Raw genomic sequence first — 25,835 nt, 5'->3', positions numbered from 1 at the left:
AGCAGATTGATGTCCAGTTTCTGACTGAAGTCCAGCAGCTGTCTGGCTGCATGATCCGCCAACATGGTCATTTCTGCTGGCATAGAGCTTCAGTGGGGAAGGGAGGGGGAAACAATGAACTTAGAGTTTTCCTTTAACCTAAGTAGAGGCTAATAATAATAATAATAATAATAGGCATAATGTCATCATCTAAAAGCATACAAGTAATACACAAATCTAAAAGTAGAGTTCACAAAGTGCTTTAACACTCATGGTAAAATACACCAAGGAGCTAAAAACTAGGACACATTCAAAAGAAACAGTGGTTAAAAATAAATACACAAGATACAAGATTCAAAAGTGGACAAAATCAAAACCATGGTATGGAGTAAGTCTATTCAGTGTTTTAAGAGGTGATTGAAATCACAGTGGCGAATTAGCTCGTGTAAGTATCATGAACTTGGTTAGTTTTCCTTAAACATCCTAGTAGCTAACAAGTAGTCAAGAGATAAGTTCATCTTGTTCAGCCAAAACGTGTCGACAGGCAGCCACGTGAGGATTTAGTTAACCCACATGCCCCAATCATGACACCGATAGAAGCGGAGCATAAACTGACACTGGGGGAAACTGTGACCCCGTCTGGCTAATTGCAGGAGTGACGCAGCATTCACAAAAAACGAAACCCTCCCTCTTAAAACGAATTAGCTTCAAGTCTGAGTTACCCTCGCTTTATCGACTAGAAACGACCAATACAATTCTTGTAAGCAGTTAAAATACTTAAACAACAGTAGAAGCAAGCACAAGTGTTGGAGGTGTCAGTCTGTCGGCCAACAAGCATTGTGTTATGTTTGGTTTGTGAAGCTAACTGTTACCGCTTGTCAAAACATCACATCACTTCTGAACTTGACCAATGCACACTGCTAGCCAACGTTAGGCAGGCTAATGTTGGCTAAGCTTACCTGATATTTCCTGTCCGTCCGATGAAAAGAAAGATTGGTTAACTGACGTTGTTTTTCCGTTGAAAACAAAACAATGTTGTCCTCTTAATGCGTTGACTGACCAGAAACTGATATAACTATCTACCGTTATCTCATGGCACACGTTCTGAATTCCACACTGTTCTTGACATCCGATAGCCAATTAGCTAACGTTAGCTTCCCCGGATAAGACTAATGCTATAATGTTGTAATGTTGGCGTTGGATACTTATCGATTCTCAGTTGGCGACGTGATAATACTTTCCGCAGTTTACCACAACCAAATGTTCCTTGTCCTCAAACAGTCTGAAACATCTTTTTCTCTAACAGTGATTAAGTCGATTCCCACTATGCTAATAGCAACTTAGCGTGCTAATGGACAAGTCAATGATTATTCGGGTCCCCTGGCTAACGTAAGCTAAGCTAGCAACACAGATTTACGGAGTCACACTTGGAGCGGTATTCCGGGTCATAATCACGAAATAAAAGAGTCTCGTTTTTTATTTTTGGTTCTATTCGCATATACTGTTGGGTAGCAGAGATGTTTTAGTGCGTGCAAGTGTGCTCTTCCTCTGATCTCATGCTTCAAACCCCGGACCGGTTGAAACCGGTTGAGACCGGGATATTCCATCTCGGTGCTTCGGCCCGTCGCGCGCCGCGTAAAATTTGGACCATGTACACGCCCCTGCGGCGTCTGATTGGTCCGTCAGTAGATTCGTCCTGCTCCACTATAGGCTGAATGGCGCTGTCAATCGGACTCAGCCTCCCTCTGAGCCCATGTGGTTGTGTTTGCCCTTGGATGAGGGGTTACAGCAACAAGCCCCCACCAATGAAATACGGCACATTAAAACTTAAAGTATATCTTCATAAGAAATTAAAATAAGCAATGTCATTTTTGTGTTAACAGGTTTATTGTATATGGTTCAGTGTGCTATATGCAAAGTCAGAATGACTACAGGTGGGAAAAACAACAAAACAGTCCATTCTTGTGATGTCATATGCCATTTGGTGGCTGCTTTTATCCAAAGTGCCTTCCAATACCATGAGTGTAAACATCTAGAAACATCTAGTACACACCTAGTATACAGAAACATTAACTCTGTCTTAACATTGTCCCAGTGTGACAACAAACTGGTCATAGTCTTGTCAGAGATAATAAATACTGTACATTTCTCCTCCTGTAACTGTCGCATCATCAATATCTTCCCCCCCATGTTGAAATTTTTCTAGGCTATGCTATCATACATTTTCCCTGCTTGAATCATTTTCTGTATATTTGTACATTATTTACAACATAATATGGCTATGAGGCCGTCAGCGCACTTGGGCCCTCTTAAGTTTTAACCATTCCCTTTTTCTTTACAACATCTCTACTGTCTAATCTTGTTGCAACACTTCAACAGGAAGCAGATGTGTCCTTCTCAGTCTTCCTCCTCGCTTGCCTTGTTTGATTTTGCTCTGATTTCCCCGTCAGAGTTCTGACTGCTGCGGCTGTGCTGGCTGCTCCTGTCGCCGTGGCCGGCGTAGCGCCCTGTGGCGGCGTCGCTCTCCTGCTTCCTGTCGTCCTGATCGAGGTCGCGCTCGCTGCCGTCTGAGTAATTCTCATGATCGTCTGAGTAGCGGTAACTGTCGTCTGAGTCGTGGTGATCATCATCATCTGAGTAGTGACCGGCGTCCTCTCCTTCACGGCGGCCTAACGGAGCTCCGTCAGCCTCCTCCTCCTCCTCCTCTCTGCCTGCCTCCCTCTCTTCTGGGTCTGTTTCACCCTCTTCGTCATCCAGATAGACCTTTCTGTAGTGCACAGCTTCATACCCCGTGTCTGACTCCTCCTTGTCACTGAAAAAACATCAACAAAACAACACAGTCAGCAGATTACTCTTTTCTGATTACAGAGCTAATTATGCTATTTGGCTTTAAATAGTTTTCCATGATTCTGCAACTGGATGGCAGACTGTATTCTTACAGCTATATCTATATCTATACTAATCATAAAAAAACTTTCTTTTCATTGTAGTTTTCAAAACAGAGAAACAAAGTGCTTTACAGACAATAAAACAGTAAGACAATAAATCGTTAAGATCAGGGGTAATGAGATATCATTCTACATTATGTATTACAGATTGTATGTAATAACATGGAACATAAAGCTGCAATAGGCATTTTTTTCTGTAGAAATACACTACTTTTTATCAATCTAAATCACAAAGTGGGACTGCAACAGAGAAGAGCGTCCCATCCCCACTAACTGATATTAAGATGGGATTCACCTGATTTGTCCAAATTTAATTCCGGTGTTGGTATGGAATCAAAACTTAAGAGTGAAATTCAAACTGTCTCCTGAACAGCAGCAAGCAGCGCTCTGATCTTTCCCCTCTCTCTTCTCTCTGGTTTCTTTGGTGTAAAGCAGCACAGACCGGCTGGTGAACATGAGCGAGCTGAGTGACGTTTACTGACGTCACCTGACAGGATTTCTGTACTTTCAAGTAAGTTCAAACTTATCAAGCAGTTGCCTCTCGCTGCCGTGTGGAGCCGCCCATGTGTGAAGCTGCTGAGTGCAGCTTTAACTGATATGAACTAGAATTTAGAACCTCCTCCTCTCCTCTCTTTTCCTCTCCTATTCTCCTCCTCTCCTCTCCTTGTCTTCTCTCCTCTCTCCTCTCCTCTCCTTGTCTCCTCTCCTCTCCTCTCTTCTCCTTGTCTCCTCTCCTCCTCTCCTTTCCTCTCATCTCCTCTCCTTGTCTCCTGTCCTCTCCTCTCCTCCTCTCCTTTCCTCTCCTCATCTCCTCTCCTTGTCTCCTGTCCTCTCCTCCTCTCCTCTCCTCTCTTCTCCTTGTCTCCTCTCCTCTCATCTCCTCCTCTCCTTTCCTCTCTTCCCCTCATCTCCTCTCCTTGTCTCCTGTCCTCTCCTCTCTCCTTTCCTCTCCTCTCCTCATCTCCTCTCCTTGTCTCCTGTCCTCTCCTCCTCTCCTGTTCCTCTCCTCTCCTCTCTTCTCCTTGTCTCCTCTCCTCTCGTCTCCTCCTCTCCTCTCCGCCTCTCCTTTCCTCTCTTCCCCTCATCTCCTCTCCTTGTCTCCTGTCCTCTCCTCTCTCCTTTCCTCTCCTCTCCTCATCTCCTCTCCTTGTCTCCTGTCCTCTCCTCCTCTCCTCTCCTCTCCTCTCTTCTCCTTGTCTCCTCTCCTCTCCTCTCCTCCTCTCCTTTCCTCTCTTCCCCTCATCTCCTCTCCTTGTCTCCTGTCCTCTCCTCTCTCCTTTCCTCTCCTCTCCTCATCTCCTCTCCTTGTCTCCTGTCCTCTCCTCTCTCCTTTCCTCTCCTCTCCTTGTCTCCTGTCCTCTCTCCTTTCCTCTCCTCTCCTCTCCTCCTCTCCTTGTCTCCTCATCTCCTCTCCTCTCCTCTCCTCTCCTTGTCTCCTCTCCTCCTCTCCTCTCAGGACACACAAACACACAAACCGCTCTCCAGTTCTAGTAGTGGGATACACTGGATTTGACCGATGTGCTGGTCAGATGTCTCGTCTACCTGAGTGTGGATCCTGAGTCTTGCTGCTGGGATCTGGCCCCCTTGCTGCTGATGAAGTCCTCAGTCAGGTCGCAGCCTCGCAGGGCGTCGGTGTAGCGCTTCTCTGCTGCCTGCTTGGCATTCCTCTGTTTGCAAAACGCATGTTAAGACGGATGTTATTCTAGACTTAAACTGATTCAATACAACTGGATAATGAGAACATACATTACCCCTGGAAAGATAAATCAATTTAATCCAGACATCCCAGACACCTGTGTTAAATGCCAAACTCGTAAAGGAACCCTTTTCCACTGTAAGATGCAAACATTTTGGAAAGAAGTAATAAGTTTAATTTCCCAAATAACCTCTAAGCCCATCCCTCTTAGTCCCAAACTCTGCATCTTGGGCCTATACCCTGAAAGTCTATCTTTGGGAAGGCATGAAATTAAAATTGGTTGATGTCTGCTTAATTCACACAAAACGTCTGATCGCGATCTACTGGAAAAATGTGTCATGCCCTCACATAAGCCACTGGTTTAAAGAACTATCATCCTGTCTTGCAGTGGAAAAACTAACATAGTCTCAAACGTAAGCTCTGTGAATTCTACAAAATTTGGGGCCTTTTTCTACGTCTTTTTGAAAGCGAAGATCTGCAACATCTTCTGGATTCATGAATCCTCTCCTGGCTAGTCCTATATAGGTGTTTGATACTATAGTATGTACATTTGTATTGAAAATATCTATTATTCTTATGCTATGCTCTACATTTGTATGACACTCCTCTGGTTGTTACTGCTCTATTGTCCTGTACATTCGCTGTACTTTATATGTCTAAATGGAAATGCACTGTATCTTTTATCTCATTAACATAGCTGTAACTCCTGTTTTTCTTTGTTTGTTTTTCTTTCCTGGATGAGATGTTTTGGGGGAGGGAAAGGGCAATTGTATACATTGTATGTTAACTTTTACATTGTATCCTTGATTTAATTTTCATCAAAAATCCCAATAAACAAATGCTTTAAAAAAAAAAGAAAAAACAGATGTTATAATGCCATTATAATCACAGCTACTGAAAAAAAAAAAACACCCTCAGATACTCGCACAGTGTTAGATATCATAAGTTTATGATGTTCAATGCATTCCAGGGGTTACTTTGTGATGTGTTGTAATTAACATTTTTGGTGATCCTACTTTCCCTCAACCTGCCTCGTCTACTTCTACTGCAGTTAGTGATTTCCTACATTTCCCAGAATGACCTGCACCTCTTACTCATAACCCAACCTGTCTTGTGGCTGCATTGCATTCTGGTCTATTGAGGCTCCTTTCAGTGGAGGAGTGTTTTAGGGTGGATTTTTCCTTTAAAGCTTCATTCTATTCTGTTGGCTGTTTAACAAGTTAGAACGTCATTACTCTCCATTACTACACAAAATGTTCCCATAAACATTTTATTCCATCTAAGGGTTCCAGCGGGGGTCATTTCACCTTCAATTCACTCTTGATTAATTTATTAATTAATTGGCTAATCAACTAATGTAAAACTGATTTAGTCATACACACATCTTCTTAGATAATGGGTTGAAGAGAAGTCACACTATGCTCCAAAATCACTTTCATTAATTAAAAGACGTTTTAACTCGAGGGTCTTCATCAATGTTCTACGCTTCATTTTAATCAACTAGTCTGTCTTTATTTCAATCAGCTCAGTATTGCCTACTCTTAAATACTCTTGAGTACTAGGCCTTGTAGATGGATTTGACACAGCAGTCATTTACCAATACTCAGGATCTGATGTAATTATACTCTACTTGGATGTTAGAGGGTGAGTGAGAGTGAGTATGTCCCCGCTCGGCACCCTCTCTCAGCAGCGATCACACTTCACCTGTGCCACCTGCTCCAGCAGCAGCGGTCTTCCCTTCACCCTCTCCTGGATCTCTCTAATCTCCTGCTGGTACTCCCTCCTGCGCAGAAGGTCTTGTTTCCTGTATATGAGACAGGATTAAGGATCATCCGTTTCCTTGACACCCACAAGAAACCTTCAACCTCTAACCCCACACAAAGCAACACAGTCAGTACCACATATCGCTACCAATGCGAAAAGCCATGTTACTGAAATTTTTGTGTTTTCCTTTTTCTTAATTAAATTGAAAGTTCACATGGTAACATAGGTGATCAGTGAGTGTCATCATGTTATCACGCTTAAAAATAAAAAAAAAAATGTTATAATTTAAAAATACATGGGGACCATCAATAGGAAAATAAGGATTACTTTCTTCATTGCTAAAAATCTTCATGTATAAACCTAGATTTGCCCAACACCAGCAATATACAAATTAATTTGAGAGCTTGTTTGTACTTAATCAGTGAATATCGGTATTGCAACTGTAATCTAGATATATGTATTAACCTCAGAAATTGAACTGAAACACAATGTTATTACATAATGCTTGATATGAAAGTATAACTCCTGTTTTTGTAGTGTCATATTCAGATGGTTTCTTGGTCTGACAACACTCCTGGAAAAATTCTCTAGGAATCAGGCTAAACTGGAATATGTAGTTTGGTTCCCAGGTAATTATCAGTCAAACACCAGCAGACTTGATATTGCATGTAAAGCCCTTTGAGTCAGGCTTGTGCTGGTTCTGCCAACATGTTTCATAACCCTTGGTGTATGAGTCAAAAGTGAGGAAAACTGTGTTACTGTGTTAGCCAGTTTTCCTGTAACCTTGCTATTTGTTTATATATTTATAATATATATATGTTTATATATATATATATTTATCTGATGTTGCCTTTGTTTGTTGTGGGGGTGGTTAGGGTTGGGGATGGATATAATGTCCACTATTTTTATTTTTTATTTCTTATTCTTACCTACTCATTTTATTTGTCATGACATGTCTGAGCTGTTTTGTTCTGTGTTGTATATGAAAAATACAATAAATATAAAAAAAAAAATGCAAAAACAAAATACTGTGTTAGTCTCTACCCCACCTGCTGGCAGGAGAAAGGCATAAGGGCCTCAGGTGATCATGGCAAGCAGGGGAGTGGCCTGGCAGGTACAGTCTTTTGACCATGCTGAGGATCATGTTTTTTTCTTTTGTTCATTCAAATTAAGTTTTTTTGTCTTATTTAGTTTGTTTCAAGTATTTAAGTTATGCATTGACTATGGGTGAATGGATCTGTAAAAGGAAAATAAACAGATGGCAAGAAAACAACCTGTGGACACTGATCTTTTGTATTCGTCTGGATTATTGCCAGTCACTGCCCACTGTGGCTAAGGAACTTTGAATTAAGCACAAGAAGCTACTACACTTGGACATATCGCTTTAAATCAAATTCAACACCTTGTTTAATGATCAATTTGGATTATTTTGCTAAAAACATTTGCCCATAGTTACATATATTACTCCCATTAATTTAAATGATCAATGTCTATATGTTTCTGATGTTTGTGTGGGGATAACAGAGTGCATGCATTTCAGGTTTAGCCAGATTCTTCAACTACTCTCATGAAAAACAACCATGTATAACCAGTATAAGTTTATAATTGTTTCCTTGTAAGTGAATGAAGATAAACTGTGAAAAACCAGCCCATCTAAAAATGACTGAAAATATCATAAAGTGTGAGGGAACTGTATTGATATATTTAATTATTTATTGTGGAGTAATTCAAAATAAAATGGTACATTTAATTATTGATTAATGTAAATATTTATTGATATCATAATTTCATTATTATAATTGTGAAACTCAACTTTCATGACGACAAGTAAGACCACAGTGACTGAATGTGGGACTTGGGGTGAGAGGGAGGGCTGCAGTAGTCTTGGTTGTTTTTCGGGGTACCTGAACTCTTTGAGTTTGGTCTGGTGGGTCTGTGAGAGCGCCAGGTGGGGGTCGTTGGCCTGGGCGCGCTTCAACACCACCTTCTGCAGCTTCTTCTCCCTCCGCTTCTGTCGCTCTCTCCACCTCTCCTCCTCTTCCTCGGCCTTCTTCCTCTGCTCAAGCACCTTTCTACTCAGGGAGACAATCTGGTCACAGATGATGGAAGGGTTTGGAGAAGGGACTTTGGGGGAGGAGGTGGGACATTGGCGGGGGCAGGGAGTTGAGGATTTGGGTACAATGATCGACTATGAGGGATAAACACTGTTTTGGAGGTCTGGGGTTGTAAGCAAACTGGGGGAAATGGGGGATTGGAGGTCCATGAGAATTCACCCTTTGTGGAGTCAAAATAAGGACGAAGGTCACTAAGTCTAAACAGGGCATCTGAGTTCTGAGGCTCTCTCTAGCTCATCTAAAAAAGTGTGAGCTCTACAATGGTACCTCACAGCCTCTTGGCGCATTTTGGTGGCGTCTGTGACTTTGGCGGGCAGGAGCTCCAGGCTGCCCGAGAGGGAAGAGCAGAGGCTGGAGTTGGGCGTCCGGGCGAGCCCCGGGCTGACGTGAGGCCAGCGCTGCACCCGCGGGCTGGTCTGCTCCTTCTCGATGTCGGCCAGGATGCGTTCGCGGTGCGAGGGGATCTGCGACGTCCTTAACTGGAAGGGTTCGCACGCGGTTACGGGCCTCAATTCCTTTCTGTCCTCCAGGTGCTTCTGGAAGCGTTTGTAACTGGCATTGAAGTCAGGTACGTCTTTGTTTATCTTGGGCGAGTGGGAGAAGCTGTTGTCCCCTTCAGCGGCGGTGGCGTCATCTTTGGTCTTCTTCCGCTCGTTGAGTCGTCGCGCTAGCATGCTGGGTGGCATTGACGCGCTGTAGAGCAACTCCTTTGCTCTCATCTGCATCTTGATGGACCGATACAGCTGCTCCTCCTTCATCTGCTCCCCGGACGCCGCCACGTACACCGCCTTGGGCACGGGCTTGGCCTTGAAGGGTTTCGCCCCCTCCTGGGCGGAGGGCTGTAGGTGGCGCAGCTGCTCCTCTTTCTGCTCCTTCTTCAGTCGCTCCCGCTCCAGGAAGCTGAAGGGCTTCTGGACGGCACGACGATGCTGTTCTTCGCGGTCTCGCATGGTCCGCCGCCGTTCCTCGTCCCGCTCCTGCAGCTCTTCGTAGCGGGGGAGGTGAACGTGCGCCGGTACCGGGCTGGCGCGGAACTTCCTCTGGCACTCTGTCAGTTCCTCCAGTTGGCGTCGCAGCTCTGTGTTCTCCAGTTCCATCTCTGAGCGCGTCTTGATGCCGAGCCTCCGTCTGTCAGCCTCGCGCAGCGTCATCTGGAACGGTTTCGGGACGGTCACTCTGTGTTTCCAAGGCTCCTGTTCTGCATCTTTTTTTTTCTTCTTTCCCTTTGAGTGTTTGCGGCTCCTCTCGTCTCCTGGTAGGCTCTGGAGCGAGGAGGACGGGTGGCGATTGAGGGGGGACAGCTTGAAGCCCTGCCACATGTCCTTGATGTGTTCTTTGGGAGAGCAAAGCAGGCCTTTCTCCACATCGTTGTTGGCGGCTCCCTCTTCATCCGACTGCCCCGAGCCTCTCCTGAGTTCAACAGCAGAGTGGGCCTTCCTCAAATGCTGTGAAACTGCTGGATTGGTCTTCAGCCATGATAGCCTAATGAGAAAAATTAATGGTCTACTGTTACTATGATATAGCACCTAGCATTCATAAATTGTGTGCTCACGATATGGCATTGAAGTAAAGATTAAAATAAAATTAAAATACCATCAATAACGTATAAAACCTAGAAAAGTATTCAAAGCACCAAATTCGAAGGACCAAACAAGAACATAAAACGCCTTGTAACTCATAATACCGGCTTGTTATAAGTCATCTGATCACACACATCCACATACACAGTTGAGTTAGGCTATACTTGACCATTGAGCATGTATACTGAAACATTAAAATTGAAGAGACACAAATTTTCGACATGTGTAGAGACGCTCCTATTGGCCTATTTTAAAATATCTTTCCAGAAATGGTTTGTTCTACTCAGCATATTTCTGAAGTTTAATAATGATTTAAACTGTTGTGATAGGGCATTGTCTTATAGTGCCCCCTTCAGGCCAAATGGAGTAAGATCATGGATTTGTATTTGCCCCACTACCCCGCTCAAATGGTTGCAAGGATGTCTTGGTTGATGAACACAAAGGAAGAGAAGAAGAGAGGAGACAAGGAGAGGAGAGGAGAGGAGAGGAGAGGAGAGGAGAGGAGAGGAGAGGAGAGGAGAGAGGAGAGGAGACAAGGAGAGGAGAGGAGAAGAGAAGAGAAGAAAAGAGAAGAGAAGAGGAGAGGAGAGGAGAGGAGGAGAGGAGACAAGAAGAGGAGAGGAGAGGAGAGAGGAGAGGAGACAAGGAGAGGAGAGGAGGACAGGAGAGAGGAGAGGAGATGAGGAGAGGAGACAAGGAGAGGAGAGGAGAGGAGAGGAGAGGAGAGGAGAGGAGAGGAGGAGAGAGGAGAGGAGAGGGGAGAGGAGAGAGGAGACAAGAAGAGAAGAGGAGGAGAGAGGAGAGGCGAGAGGAGAGGAGACAAGGAGAGGAGAGGAGAGGAAGGAGGAGAGGAGACAAGGAGAGGAGAGAGGAGAGGAGAGGAGAGGAGAGGAGAGGAGAGGAGGAGAGGAGAGGAGAGGAGAGGAGGAGAGGAGACAAGGAGAGGAGAGGAGGAGACAGGAGAGGAGACGAGGAGAGGAGGAGAGGAGACAAGGAGAGGAGAGGAGGAGGTTATAAACTCTAGTCCTGAGAAAACTCCACCCGCCTGTGCCCCGCCTCCAGCGGCCTGTCCAGAGGCTCTGTGGACTGGAGCTGCAGCTTCTTGCGGTACATGCTCTCCAGCTCAGCCATGGTGCGCAGGTGGGCCTTCTTCAGCTCCTCCAGCTTGCTGTAGTATTCCTCGTTGGAGAAGAAGATTTTGCTCAGGTTGATGTGGTCTCCTGCCGCTCTGTAGTCCTTCATCATCGGAGGGCTACCCTTCCCCGGAGAGTCCTCCTCGCTGAACTCAGAGCCCGAGTCCTCATACTCCACCTGGAGAGGTCAAAGGGCATACGCCATTTGGTGGACATTTTTTATCCAAAGCACCTTACTGTACCATTAGTGCATAGATTTTTAATATGTGCAGTGGGAAAGTGAGAATTGAACCGCTAACACTACATCTGTTAGTGCCACGCTCTGCCCATTGAGCTACACAGGGAATGGATTAGGGTTCGACTGATATGGGTTTTTGAAGACTGATACTGATATTTTTTTGTATTCGAGCTGCCAACATTTTGTGCCAATATTCAATATATTTAAAGGCTCTGAAACACCATCGTGGGACACAAAAACTCTCCACTGGAACCCAGACTAATTAAATTCTTTTAGTGTTAGCTGTTTTTCTGTGGCTGTGATCAGGGAGGAACCTCCATCATATCAGAGGTGGGCGACACTGACTGGCAGATATATGATATTTAATAAAAGACCATATTATTGCCATTATATTTGCCATTTTTCACAGTAAATAAGGTGAACGGCATTATAGATAGATAGATAGATAGATATAAGATATAATTTTATTTATGCGTCACTCCTCAACATACAGGTCAAACAGAGCAACAAACACAGTACCCCAATAGAAAAGGAAGTTGAGGACCACTCATTTAGCATTATGAGGCACAGGCTAAAAATAATACACATAAAAAAAACCACTAGAACAGATAGATACATGTATATACATATATACATACACACAAATATACACACACACATAAGTACATACATTCGTACAGATACATTGATACACATATACATCCAAACACACACACACAAAAAATAGAGGTCATATTACACACACACAAACACAAAGAATATAAAACAATCTTAGTATTGCATTATAAAATTTAGACACTCGTGAATGATTGTCTTCTGTTAAGGATGAGGTGGCAAAGCTTTGGCACATTCTTCTATATTGTATGTCTGTAGTTGGCTCCATATTTCTGTGCTGCATACCAAGACAAGCCATGATGGGATTTTGGCCTACACATGCTTGATGTTAGTATATTTCAGCGTCATTGAAATATACAACAGAGTAAGATCATGAGGAGCTGACAGAACATAAGGACATTTTTGTGATTCCTCATTGTTCCCCGAGGGGGAGTCTGTGTTTTGGATGGAGGTCAGAGGTCAGGGGGGTAGAGATAGTCTTGTCTTGCTGAAGGACACTTTAGCAGGGTTTACACTTGGGGTCATGGGGGATCGAACCTGGAACCATCTGGCTACAGGACGGTCTGTCTAACATCCAGCACTAGCCCCGCTATGAGGCACAGAGAAATGACAAGTGGCTGCTCCAGGCCCTAAGCCTATTATCTCCTGTTAGTAGTTAGACTGGCCATATGGCGGGGCACAGAGGCCGGCTGTAAAGCTCAACTGACAGAGAGACACCCTGCGTCTGACGTCTGCCTCCATCGCTGCTCACATTATCGTCAGGTGTTCCACAGACAGGTCACCAGCTTCAGTTGGAAAATAGGAAAACTGCTATAGGATCCTGCCTGGGAGGGAAAGCAGCATTGTCATCCAGAGGAAATAGAAGCGTCTGGGATTATGAAGCGACTGTGACGTCCAGTAATCTAGTCGAGGCGCGAGGCCAAAAATAGTCAGGCCAACAAATTATACAGGTCAAATCCCTTCCACCACACAGACTGACCTGGAACTGTCAGCCGCCTCCTCACTGGACAACATCAGAAAGTAAAGTGTGTCTGCTTCGTTCAACACTGCTAGCATCCAAACAGTGAACAAACAGAATAAAATTATACTAGTTAAAATACATTATGACTCTATTAGGGTAGGCTATACATTGTGTATGGGAGGCAAAAACTCCCTTCAATCCAACAAGCATTTATATGCAACAGCAGTATTCTGATTGCATTGAAATAAGACAGGCAGGGATGTACTGAAAAATAAACCTGTTTTCACAACTTCTCAAACCAGTATAAACCTTTATGATTCAGAATCACAATTTATAATATAGTAATTAGATTCAGTCACGTGTTAATTAAGGAAATAAAATCGAAATGAATACTAATATGGAAATAAACTCGTTTATAGTTTGATTGTTTGCTTTGTGCTGACTACTAACTGGAGTTTACCTAACTTTTTTTTTTTAATTTAACGTTACAACTAAGCTACATGACTGAAGACAGGCGACACAAAGAGACATTTTGAAGGGATTAAAAAGAGAAGAGGGGTTTTAGGAGACACCAGGCTCAATCACTCATGTCATTTGTCTGTCTTACCTCCTTCTCGTAGTGTCGGTTGTCCATATGTCCTGCTGCTGTAACGTTATACGGCAGGACTCTCTCGCGCTCGTACGAAGCTAACGGGGCTTTAGTGTGCGGGTCTACCGGCGTTTTCAGACACGAAGTCACCAAGACGTTTGTCCGGTGGGCGTTCGCCATAGTTTCCCCGTCTTGGTTTCCGTTTTTGAAACTTTAAAAAAATATATTAAGTTAAATTAGTACGTTAGAGCTGCTGTAAGAAGAGCCGCTCTCTGCCGAAGAATATCACGGTAACCAGGCAGCAGCAGCAGGTGCGTTCCTTAGCAACGAGGCGCGTGGTTGTGAAGGAAGTGACGGAGCGTGTCAGGAAGTGGGGGTCTGATACGTCCATGTCCTGTTTAACAGCCTTTAAAAACGAATTAGAAACATTTTCCAAATCTATAAAATGCATGAAAAGCATGAATGCCCAAAAATTACACTATTACACGCGCAGTATAAAGTAATTTAACCCCTGGAATGTATATATTGTTCTTTGTTTTGTTTTTTTTTCTTTTTCCCCCCTTTAATTTACTTTCTTTTCTTTGTTTTGTTTTTGTTTTCTCTACTTCCTTTTGATTATTGTCTTTGACACATATTTACTGTACTCAGCTTACTCTGGTGATATAGAAAGAACTGTCATTGCCAATTTGTTGTTGAACTCTAAAAAAAAAAAAAAAAAAAAACTTCAAATAAAAGTATTTTTAAATTGATTATATGTTGTTAGCAGTCTCTGATACTTATTAAAAAAAAAAGAAACTTAATTAAAAAAATCATCTACTATACAATATTATGAATTATTTGCTGAATGATGTCACCCGCCCACACACACTGGCCTTACACAATCTTCTCCACTATTGTTTTGCATCACATAAGTGAGCTGACTTTGTAAATTATGTCTGAAATTGTGTAATTCTTGAATATTTTAATAGAGAACACTCTTAACAGCAGAGAGGGGAGAAACAAACAAAAAAGTCTGATAGTGTTGCAGTCAGACACTGTGATGAAAGCTGCAACTGATGTTCCTGTGCAGGCAGTGAGGAGCCGACTGGGTGATGACAATATACTTGTATTGAAGCAGCTGATATCCAGCATCTTTAAATTTTACCTTTTTCATGCCAAAACATTACAAGTATTCTGTGTTTCCACCAGAATATATTCTTGTCAGCCTCTAAAACTCTCCACTGAAACCCAGACTGATGAAATTCTATTAGTTTTACATATCTATGGCAGGGAGACACTGCCTTTCAATGAAGAACTAATTTACAAGATATATTATTGAGCAATTAAATTAATAATCTGCAAAGAAAATAAAATGTCATGTCAGGTTTTCCAGACTGTTTTTCTGTAGCTGTGGTCATATCAGAGGTGGATGGCATGACTTGAGATAAGATATTTACTATAAAAGATACAGATTTATCAGTCCAATTTTATTTGACATGATTAATTTTTTTGGTGGAAGCCTCGAGGCTGCAACAATTCATTCTCTAGCAAAACGGCATTTTCATAAAGACGAAATTTTTAGATCAGAAATTTTCTTCATGTTCCAGGGATGAGCTTGTGACCCACTGCAGGGCCACGCCCCTCATGCTGAGACAAAAGAATGACACAGGCAAGAGCTGGAGTGTCAAAAAAAACGAAACAAGTAATTTTTTATTAAATTACGCAACGTAACATCTATAGAGGAAATCTGAACAGACAGACGGCAGAGTGCTGTGATCCCTCGAGGTACGAGCTTCAGGACAGACCTCGCTGCAGACGGGCCGCTTACCGGGTGTTCACCTGCAACACACAACAGCTGCTCAGTAAGGCAAGGCAAGGCAATTTTATTTATATAGCACCATTCAGACACAAGGCAATTCAAAGTGCTTTACAAGGGCATAGAAATACATTGAAAATAGGACATTAAGATGACATTAAGATTGCATTTAAAGGACATTAAAAGCAAGAAGACAAAAAGACATTAAAATTACATTTAAAAGACAATAAAAACAAAAACAAGCAAATAAAGAGTTAAAGATTAAAATCAAGTTACGTATTTAATTTATTGGAAAGCCGCAGTAAACAATAATGTTTTAAGCCCTGATTTAAATGAGCTGACAGTATTAGCAGACCTCAGGTATTCAGGAAGCTTGTTCCACAGGTGGGCAGCATAGAAACTAAAAGCTGCTTCACTTGGCTTGGTTCTGATCCTGGGAACACTGAGTAAACCTGTTCCCAGATGACCTGAGGGGGTCTGGGTGCTTCATGACATACGAGCAAATCAGAAATGTATCTGGGCCCCGAGACCATTTAGTGCTTTATAGACTAGTAACAGGATTTTAAAGTCTATCCTTTGACACACAGGAAGCCAGTGCAGTGATTTGAGGACCGGTGTAATGTGATCCACTTTCTTGGTGTTAGTGAAGACTCTGGCAGCAGCATTCTGTATGAGCTGCAGCTGTCTGATTGACTTTTTTGCTAAGACCTGTGAAGACACCATTACAATAGTCTAGCCTGCTGAAAATAAATGCATGAACTAGTTTTTCTGTACAGTACAGTCCAGCTTTACACTTGACTTCAATATGACATCAGTGCACACAAATTCAGCAAAAAATGAATTAACACTGCTGCAATTCAAGCTTCACTAATATCTGTTATGGACCTGCAGGGATTCTTGCACTTTTTCTATCTGGGATGCAAATTTGACAAATGTGTTCTGGTCTTGAGACTGAGTTTGGCCAAACTGCAATGGAAAAGTTTACTGTGTTGTATTTTTACATTTGCTTTGTTTAGGTTCACACTGACGAATTACAACTGAACCAGGTCACATGACTCACAAGCAGCTCGTTTATTGGACAGTTTTTGGTAACCTGTCGTCCTGGCAGCTTAGAGATTTTGGTTCCAATTCCTGTAACTTTAGCCAACATGATGGACTGTCTTCTTCTGTGGTGTTCATACCAGTTCAGAACACATGAAGAAACAGCTGAATATGAGCATCAGTCCAGACTTCATTTTGTTCTGCTAGGCCTTTCCAAGCATGAGGAACTGCTGGCTATCAAATGTCAACATCCGTCTCCTTCTACTCATAATACTTTGTGTTTTGGGTCGTTTCCTGTAGTTGGTTCAGATTACGATCTCACTCCTAACGAACTGCACCGCAGTTCTCTTGTTAGAGGACTGAGACTTGCATTATCAGTTTAATTCAGAGATGAGGAGTGGGCTCTTACCACGTCGTCGATCTTGAGGATGCTGCGGACCGTCTCTGTGGCGAGGGTCAGAGCGCTGATGGACACCAGGAGAGGCTGCACCACCAACTCCTCCAGGATGTTGGAGATCCCACCCTGACACACACACACACACACACAGCAAACCAGGTCAGAACGTTACTGGCACTCATGGGAAAAGGTGGAAACCCCTAAAATGAACCCAAGCAGCAGAGAGTGGAGCCGAGAGGAGAGCGGACCCACCTTGCGGACATTGATGCCGGCGGTCTTCTCTCCCTGGGCGTGCCTGTTGCGCAGCTCCGTCACGGTGGAGATGGGGTTCAGACCGGCGTTCTCGGCCAGCGTGGAGGGGATGACCTCCAGGGCGTCGGCGTACGCCCGGACGCAGTACGCCTCCATGCCCGCCAGGGTGCGAGAGTACTCCGCCAGCCGCAGGGCCAGCTCGATCTCTGGAGCTCCGCCTCCGGCTATCAGGGCTCTGAGGGAGGGGAGGAAGAGGAGGAGGAGGAGGGGGGGGGGTTAACGAAGTAGAGCTGCAGCGATTAATCGATTTGTTGTCAACTATTAAATTAATCGCCAACTATTTTGATAATCGATTAATCGGTTTGAGTAATTTTTTAAGAGAAATAAGTCAAAATTCTCTGATTCCAGCTTCTTAAATGTGAATATTTTCTGGTTTCTTTCCTCCTCTATGACAGTAAACTGAATATCTTTGGGTTGTGGACAAAACAAGACATTTGAGGACGTCATCTTGGGCTTTGGGAAACACTGATCCACATTTTTCACCATTTTCTGACATTTTATAGACCAAACAACTAATCGATTAATCGAGAAAATAATCGACAGATTAATCGACAATGAAAATAATCGTTAGTTGCAGCCCTATAACGAAGACTCACATCCACAAAACTATTCCACAAAGTGATACTGCACCCAAAGCGACTTTAGCTACAATTAACTTTTCAGACACAAAATTAGAAAGTGCTGCACAGTCAGTGAAGTAAATTTAATGATGTCTCATTTAGTGGAGGTTACAGCCCCACTTTGTGATTTCTATCTTTACATTAAAAAAATCCTTCTAAAAACAGACACATGGTGTTTGGGACCGTCTGGGACCCACCTCTTCTTCACCAGGCAGCGGATGACACACAGGGCGTCGTGGATGGAGCGCTCGGCCTCCTCGATCACCAGCTTGTTGGAGCCGCGCACCACGATGCTCACCGTCTTGCCGGGGTTCGTACAACCTGTGATCTGCACAGAGGAACATGGAAAGGTTTACCGGCTGCTTCTCTGTGAGGGGAACGCTGGGTGATTCAGGCATAAACTGCAGCCAAAACATTTCAGTAGAGTATAGGCAGGCACTGGAATGACCAGTCCGTATCGTGGTCTTATTCTATTTAAGTTTATTATATTCCCTTTGCTTCATTTCTCCTGCTCATTTGGTCTTCAGCTGCTGTGTAATCTATGTAATTTACCCCTGATTTTGAAAACTGCTATATAAGTAAGTTGTAACAGCCAGTTTCAATAAGTCCTGAGCTTAATACATAGAATCAGCTTGATGCAAAATTACTGACACTATTATCATCACGATGTCAAACAGATGATCATAATGTTACTGCACATTCAAATGTAATGTGAAACTTTATTGATCACAAGGAAATTCTCTTTTCTTCCCCCCCTCAACATAGAGGTCAGGCTGCAGCTGGTAGGGGTTCAGTGAACAGCTGCAACGATTAATCGATTAATCAATTAGTTGTCAACTATTAAATTAATCGCCAAATATTTTGATAATCGATTAATCGGTTTGAGAGAAAAATAAGTCAAAATTCTCTGATTCCAGCTTCTTAAATGTGAATATTTCCTGGTTTCTTTCCTCCTCTATGACAGTAAACTGAATATCTTTGGGTTGTGGACAAAACAAGACATTTGAGGACGTCATCTTGGGCTTTGGGAAACACTGATCCACATTTTTCACCATTTTCTGACATTTTATAAACCAAACAACTAATCGATTAATCAAGAAAATAATCGACAATGAAAATAATCGTTAGTTGTAGCCCTAGTTCAGTGTAAATCACCAAGGCAGCTGTGTGAACCTTTATCCAGAGTGATTAAACTGGTCCAGACGAGCAGCGTACCTTCACCAGCTTGCCGGAGCCGTCCAGGCTGACCTCCTCCGCCAGCTCGGCTGTTCCCAGCATCTCCGGGGTGAACTGGTCGATGTGGGCGATGGGCTTGGTGCCGATGGTCTGGAGGGGCGGAGAGGAGAGGAGAGGAGAGGAGAGGAGAGAGGGTTCCTTTCATTTCACGCTCACTGAGTCATGTTGTTTGCAAAGTACAATAAATGTTCAGGAATTTGTCTTGGCGGCTTTGCATTTTACATTTTCATTTTAGGCATTCAGCTGACAATCTTATTCAGAGCAATGAGAGCAAGAGTGCAATGGTAAAATAACTTTCTGGTTCAGTGGAAGGTACCAAAGCTCCACCACAACAACACTGAATCTTAAGCATCCAGTTATTTCTACAAGATGGACTGAGTCAAACTAGCATGACAAGATCTGTGGAAACTCAAAAGTGTAACACAAGCTGAAGAAAGAGAAGCTCTGCTCTCAGACAACATTATTGTTATGATGTGAAAGTGTTGCATGTGATTCCTTTTTGTCCCTAATCAGTATTATTTCCTCCAGTGTGGGATGCAGCATGGTTGCAGCTGTGGAGGTGTTAGAGCCACAGACTGAGATCTGACCTTGCAGATGAACTCGATGTCCTCCCTCTCGATCTCCTTCACCACCATGATCTTCATCTTGTTGAGGAAGTGCAGGGCGAGGTCGCTCAGAGCGTCTCTGTCAGAGGAGGATCAGTGTCAGTATGAAACCTCTTTACTTCCTCACTCTGTTCAACTGACACCTATCAATCATAACCGCTATCATCATAAAACTCATTAAACCTCAGCTGATTCAAAATGCCGCAGCCAGACTCATAACCAGGTCCAACAAGAGAGAACACATCTCACCGGTTTTAAAATCACTTCATTGGCTCCCAGTCCGTCTTAGAATAGATTTTAAAATTCTAATGATCACTTTTAAGGCTCGTAGAGGGTTAGCTCCAGAATATATAGCTGACCTCCTGAACTCCTACAAGCCCAACTGCAACCTGAGATCCTCTGACAGGTCATTCCTAGCCATTCCTCGGTCTAACCTTAAAACTAAAAGGTGATCGGGCCTTTTCTGTTCGGGCCCCTCAGTTATGGAACGACCTGCCGGAGGAGATCAGGGAAGCTAACACATCTTTTGTTGTCTTCTTTTAAGTCACTTCTAAAAACTAACTATTTTAGACTTGCTTTTTATTGATTTCACTGTTTGTTTTATTATCTTTTGTTGTATTTTATCCTAATAATTCTATTTACTGTTTGCCCATTGCCTTTTTTCTAATTTAATTTAAAGTGCTTTATAACTTGTTTTGAAAAGCGCTATATAAACAAAGGTATTATTATTATCATATCTGGGGAAATGGGCTCTAAAACAAAATCCAGATATGCGGTCATGTTGCAGGACCGTTCCAGCCCTCACTAACTGGGGGAGTGAGGGGTAAAATAGGCAAAGAAATAAAACAGTGGGACACATGACCGTCCCCCGGTCTGCAGGTCAGCTGTGGTCGGTACCTGAGGATGGACTTCTGGATGAGCAGGACGTTGCAGCCGGCCTTCTTGATCTGTTTGACCAGGTTGAGGATGTAGGCGCGCTCCTCCCTCAGCACGCGGTCCATCTGGGCGTAGTCTGACACCACGATCTGGTTGTCCATCTGGACCCCGAAAACACACAGCAGGTCAGGAGAGAAAGGACCAAAGACAGGAAGGAAAAACAGCTCCGGCCAAGGGAAAGGAGTTTTAAACGAGGCTTGGGCTGGGGATTACTTGCTTGGGCTGGGGATCACCTTTCATTATGCGATAAATTATTTTCGGTGTAAAATTTACAACTGTGAAGGATGTTGAGACGGGCAAAAGGTCCCAAGGAAGCAAAGCATCACAAAAATATAAAAAGGGGGAGCGATTTCTAAGAAGAACAGCATTTATTCCAGGAAAAGGTTGCAAAGATGAAAATGTGACGGTCATGGAGCAGTAAATAAGATTATATATATATGCGCACTTTGGGAAATGTGTTTCAAGTGAATACAAGCAATGATAGCAACATTCTACATATACATTTTCATCTTTGCAGCCGGGAGCATGAATAAACCAAAATGTATAAACACGTCTGCTTTTATGTACAGAATGTGACAAAAACAGAATTAAACTCCCTAATAAAAAGGACCCAACAGAAGAGAAGAATATGTCAGGTCTCATTGTAAGAATCAATCGCTCTCAAGGTTTGGTACCTTAAAAATCAATACCAATACTAAAACCTGGTACTGAAAGGTATTGTTTTTTCAAGGCAAACAGACGAGCAGCATTAGCTCACTGTCTCCATACTGAAGAGGAACATGAAGCTGGATGAGTTATCGGTCGGTGACTCACGTCGGTTTTGGGAGGCGACAGGCAGAACTGGATGAGGCCGATCTTGGCCTTCTCCACACGGCTCACACCGCTGTTCGCCACCTTCTGGGTCAGCACCAGGCCGTCCACCAGCTCACAGTCATCAATGGTCCCTCTGAACACACACACACACACCATTAGTACTGGGGAAATCCTGGTCAATACTACCATAGTGAGGGGAAACATCAGGCAAATTCTAGCAAATTTTGCATACGCCAAGCTAGGGCTGAACAATTCGTCGAAATTTTATCGAAATCGCAATATGGCCTACTGCAATTTTCAAATCGCAGGAGGCACAATATTTGTAAAAGGCGAAATGTGTCAAAATACCATTTTAAAGTAAATATTGTGGTGCTGCAGAGATGTCCTGGCCTACACATCATATTCTACAGACTTAAGAAAACATCTTTGTTTGGTACAGATCCCCGCAAAAATCACACCATAATCATTTTAATACGTTTTTCAATGAAAATGAGAATAATGATGTAAAAATGACCATTCCCTCTAATATCGCAAATCATATCGCAAATTGCAATATCAGTCAAAATAATCGCAATTAGATAAGTTTTTCAAGATCGTTCAGCCCTACGCCAAGCCGGTAAGTTGTCTTCCCGCCCTCCCGCTCACCCGAGCTTCTTGATGATGTTGATGTTGTGCAGGTCCACGCTGGTGGCGGTGGCCGGGTCGATGACGCGCATGACGGCGTCCACGCTCATGGGCGCCAGCAGGCTGGAGTACTGCGACACCACCTTGGAGCAGAGCGAGGTGGTGGCGCTGTTCAGCAGCGTCTCGCGGTCGCTCAGCTGCACCGGCGTGCTCATGCCCGTCAGCACCTGCACCCCCTTGTCCACCGCCTTCTGGAACGACTCCGAGATGGTGGTGGGGTGGATACCTGGCCGATGAGACAAGGGGTTTTACTTTTACTGCATTCATTTATCCAGAAACCCTGAACCAAGGTTATTATAGTTTTGCATTTTTCATTAGTTTTTATTTTTATTTCGTTTTGACTTTTTGTTTTCAGTTTATTTTTTTTTATCATTTATTTTTTATTGCAACATCGACAAGTTACTGACAATACAACAGGTTGCCGAATACTTTTTGATTGTTTAATCCAACTATCCCTCTACCCCCAACCCTATCCCCCACCCCTCTCACCAGTTTCAGTTTAGTTTTAATTAGTTTTTAAAGCGGGTTTGCTAGTTTAGTTTTTATTTTTTGAAAATGCTTAGTTTTAGTTTAGTTTTTATTAGTTTCAGTGTTAGTTTTAGTCTTTTTTTGTAATATCGGGTATTTGTCAGGGGCGAGATTCAAAAATTCAAAATACTAGGCTTATGTATGAAATAAATTGACAAAGACGAAAACTAAAGACATTTTCTCTATAATTTTAGTTTATTTTAGTTAGTTTTGTAAACACACAATACAGTTTCAGTTAGTTATCGTTTTTTTGTAAAGCCTCGTTTTTATTTTTATTTCAGTTAACGAAAATGTTTTTTCACACTTAGTTTTCGTTATTTCGTTAATGATAATAACCTTGCCCTGAACTACTATTACTACTACTCCATGATATAAAACACAATTCCCAAAATCAACATTTGTCAGCATTTATGTGTAAATGCTTTTGTTTTATTAAATAGCTTCTTCTTCTGTTTTCCTGGATCCCTGGTGGTTTCCCTGCAGCACTCACCCTTCTGCAGCAGTTTGGAGCAGGCGTCCAGCAGCGCTCCGGCGATCACCACCACAGAGGTGGTGCCGTCTCCGGCCTCGATGTCCTGGGCTTTGGACAGTTCCACCAGCTGAAACACACACACACACACACACACACACACACACACACACCCCATCTCAATATCAGTGAGCTGTGATCTGAACAGACAGGGACTCAAATACTTCTGAGCATTTGTTTTAACCTGACTGGGATTTACCGCATCAGGACCACACACTAGGTAAGTTGTCAATCAAAGAAGAGTATAGCAAAACTACTTTCAAATACTTTCTGGTAGGGCAGGGCGATATGGTTGAAATCAATATCATGATAATCATAAGGATTTTTCTCGATATCAATATATATATCACGATATGGTTCAAGTATGCAAAATCATGTTAAATAATCAAATGAATGTTCATCTCATTGAACCGAGTGGTAATGTTAGGTGTGATGTCAAACAAAACAGAAATATTCAAATAATATTCCTACCATACCTCATTTTATCAGAGTTTTTAAGTAAAATTTGCTTGTCATCATCAATTCAGACAGCAGAAATGTGTGTCACGATATCAAAATATCTTCATATCATCACGATATGATTCCACTGAAAGACGATAAACGATAATATTGAATTATCGCCCAGCCCTACTTTCTGGTGATTGTCTAAATGTTGTTTTGCCACATTCATATCTTCTTATTTAGGGCGTCTTTGTTAGCCGGGACAGCAGCTAATTTCAAGCTAAGTTTGGCAGCGTATGGTTTACATTTAAAAAAAAAAAAAAAAAAAGAATAAATGTTATATCTACCTACGGATTGCATTGCAAAATGGCTGAGGGAAATGTAAACTAGAAGTAAATGGGTTTTTAACTCTAAAGGAACCTTGCTGTGTTGAATGTTAGACTTCACACAGCAGGACAGTCTGAGACAGAGACACGACACGGTCAGACGGTGCTGACAGCTTCTGGTGGAACGTACCATTTTGGCCGCGGGGTGGAGCACCTGCATCTGTTTCAGGATGGTCGCTCCATCGTTGGTAATGGTCACGTCACCTTTCTCATCCTGGATCTGAAACGAACATGCATACTTAGAAACATGTGTATGACCAAAGAGCTGGGGTAAAGTTAGCTTGAAGCCAAAATCTGTTCACTGACCATCTTGTCCATGCCTTTGGGCCCCAGGCTGGTTCTGATGGCATCTGCAACGGCTGTCAAACAAACAGGAGGCGTGTCAGTACTGCGACAGAGCTGAAGTCCACTCACTTACATTCAACATCACTCTGTGGCCATCCAGTGAAGGCAGGAGGACTCCAAATCACAGAAATATTATAATACTGTGTGCATACCCAATGGGTTTTTTTTGTCTGTATTAGCAATAAAGCTGATGAAGTTGAAACAAAACTCTACAGCTTTTGATAATGACAATAGTTTGTCTTCTTCTCCTTTCATATCCATAACAATTTTCACATCCAGGATATCTGTAGGTTTCACCAAGTAAATGGCAGTAAAAACAAGATTTAACACAATTTCACAACAAAAAGAAAGCTGAAAATGAACAAAAACTGTCCAAATATAGTTTCTGCATTACCGTTGTGAAATTCTTGCTAGAAATATGGTACACCAAGCAAAGTGCATTAAGACTAAACTGTATTGAGAACGAGTTAAGACTATAATTTTACATAATCCAATTTAACACATTTTTAATACCTGTAGACACCCTGTGTATCTACTGTGTATTTGTGAAAGGTTGATTTAGCTTGTGACAGTTTGCGCTGCACTTTCGGCAAGCGAGCTAGCTAATGCTGAGATTATGTTGAGTCACGAGCATCTTGAAGAGCAGCATGCTCTTATATGGAGAGAACCTCACGCCAGATTCCCTTCAAAAATCTTGCAATTTTAATGTTGCAATGGTAAATTTGGCAGACAAGTGACCCACCACCAACACTTGATTTTAATAAAATCTCAACTTTTACTGCGACACATTTCGGTGGAGGTGGAGGAAGCATTGTGGAGAATAACGGGCGGACCAAATCTAAAGATTTCTGTGATATAATTGCTACCCAGTGTATTGGATGTATGCCGAACATAAGTCCAGATCCTAACAAATTGTAAAAGGTGTTATATCTGTACTTTGGGGTATGTACGTTTGTCCAGGAGCAAGGCCACATTACACTGTCACATTACTTAACGGGATTCCGGACCGTTAGCCCTGCCCTGCCCAGCCCACAGCTACTAGCATCCTGGAGATAGGTGTTATGCTTATTAACGTAAGGTGCTTTGGCAACTGAACTGGAACATGAGATTCGCTGTCGGGTATCTGACCATAGCATGTACAGTTTATTAGTATTTTACCTTTTCCTGCAGAGATATTGCTGAACCGAATCTGGGCCGGCTTGTCGCGGTCCACATACGCCCCTCCTTTGTTTCTCCCACCGCCGGACGCTTTGGGTGCCGCCATCGCTTCGGGCATCGCGACTTATATTCGTTGGAAAATGTTACTAAAAGTCTTCAGAGGGGGACAGATGATCCCCGGGCTTCAAACGGTCCTGTCCGGCTGCGGATGGGCTCAGATTCGGATTTCTCTCCAGTCCCGACCAGAACCTTCCAGAGCCACCGGCTGCGACTCCTGATGCAAAAGGACCCAGCTGTCAAGTTGCCCGGCGCTTGTAGATGACGCGTTTAGGAGTCTAGAAATGTGCCATGCGGGGTTACACCTAATACGTCCATGGGTTACACGCGCGAGC

General features: G+C 43.0%; 2 protein-coding genes across 2 annotated transcripts; both read right to left on the bottom strand.

Annotated features, from left to right (window-relative positions):
* Positions 1–2,246: 2,246 nt before the first annotated feature.
* Positions 2,247–13,797, bottom strand: fam161a (FAM161 centrosomal protein A). The gene is made up of 7 exons (XM_071529890.1): positions 13,636–13,797; positions 11,127–11,392; positions 8,769–9,983; positions 8,292–8,459; positions 6,328–6,427; positions 4,470–4,594; positions 2,247–2,791 (listed from the first exon to the last, which is right to left on the bottom strand). Exons 1-7 carry the CDS (start codon positions 13,795–13,797, stop codon positions 2,377–2,379), a joined length of 2,451 nt encoding a protein of 816 aa, XP_071385991.1. The 3' UTR covers positions 2,247–2,376.
* Positions 13,798–15,273: 1,476 nt separating this feature from the next.
* cct4 (chaperonin containing TCP1, subunit 4 (delta)) lies at positions 15,274–25,737 on the bottom strand. The gene is made up of 13 exons (XM_071529886.1): positions 25,444–25,737; positions 24,247–24,299; positions 24,071–24,160; positions 23,075–23,183; positions 22,018–22,282; positions 21,373–21,505; positions 20,521–20,660; positions 19,606–19,702; positions 18,998–19,108; positions 17,980–18,110; positions 17,103–17,337; positions 16,863–16,976; positions 15,274–15,435 (listed from the first exon to the last, which is right to left on the bottom strand). The coding sequence occupies exons 1-13, from the start codon at positions 25,559–25,561 to the stop codon at positions 15,421–15,423; spliced, it is 1,611 nt and encodes a 536-aa protein (XP_071385987.1). The 5' UTR covers positions 25,562–25,737; the 3' UTR covers positions 15,274–15,420.
* Between the last annotated feature and the right edge of the window lie 98 nt (positions 25,738–25,835).

Source organism: Centroberyx affinis, unplaced genomic scaffold (assembly GCF_046629955.1).
Source record: "Centroberyx affinis isolate AG114_WGS23_722 - 3 ecotype Tasmania unplaced genomic scaffold, CSIRO-AGI_Caff_v1 ptg001846l_1, whole genome shotgun sequence".
Classification (NCBI taxonomy): Eukaryota; Metazoa; Chordata; class Actinopteri; order Beryciformes; family Berycidae; genus Centroberyx; species Centroberyx affinis.
Note: the sequence above shows the minus strand (reverse complement) of the source record. Positions and strands in the feature narration are given on the sequence as shown.

What these genes read in the sequence shown, in the direction of transcription:
- cct4 (XM_071529886.1), bottom strand. Translation starts at nt 25,561, where the DNA reads ATGCCCGAAGCGATGGCGGCACCCAAAGCGTCCGGCGGTGGGAGAAAC. An exon ending in AACATCATCAAGAAGCTCGG is followed by an intron (nt 21,506 to 22,017) that starts GTGAGCGGGAGG and finishes GTGTGTGTTCAG; the next exon opens with AGGGACCATTGATGACTGTG. An exon ending in ACATCGAGTTCATCTGCAAG is followed by an intron (nt 19,109 to 19,605) that starts GTCAGATCTCAG and finishes CCGCCCCTCCAG; the next exon opens with ACCATCGGCACCAAGCCCAT.
- fam161a (XM_071529890.1), bottom strand. Translation starts at nt 13,797, where the DNA reads ATGGCGAACGCCCACCGGACAAACGTCTTGGTGACTTCGTGTCTGAAA. An exon ending in ATGCGCCAAGAGGCTGTGAG is followed by an intron (nt 8,460 to 8,768) that starts GTACCATTGTAG and finishes CTCCCTGAGTAG; the next exon opens with AAAGGTGCTTGAGCAGAGGA. An exon ending in GACTCAGGATCCACACTCAG is followed by an intron (nt 2,792 to 4,469) that starts GTAGACGAGACA and finishes ATGTTTTTTCAG; the next exon opens with TGACAAGGAGGAGTCAGACA.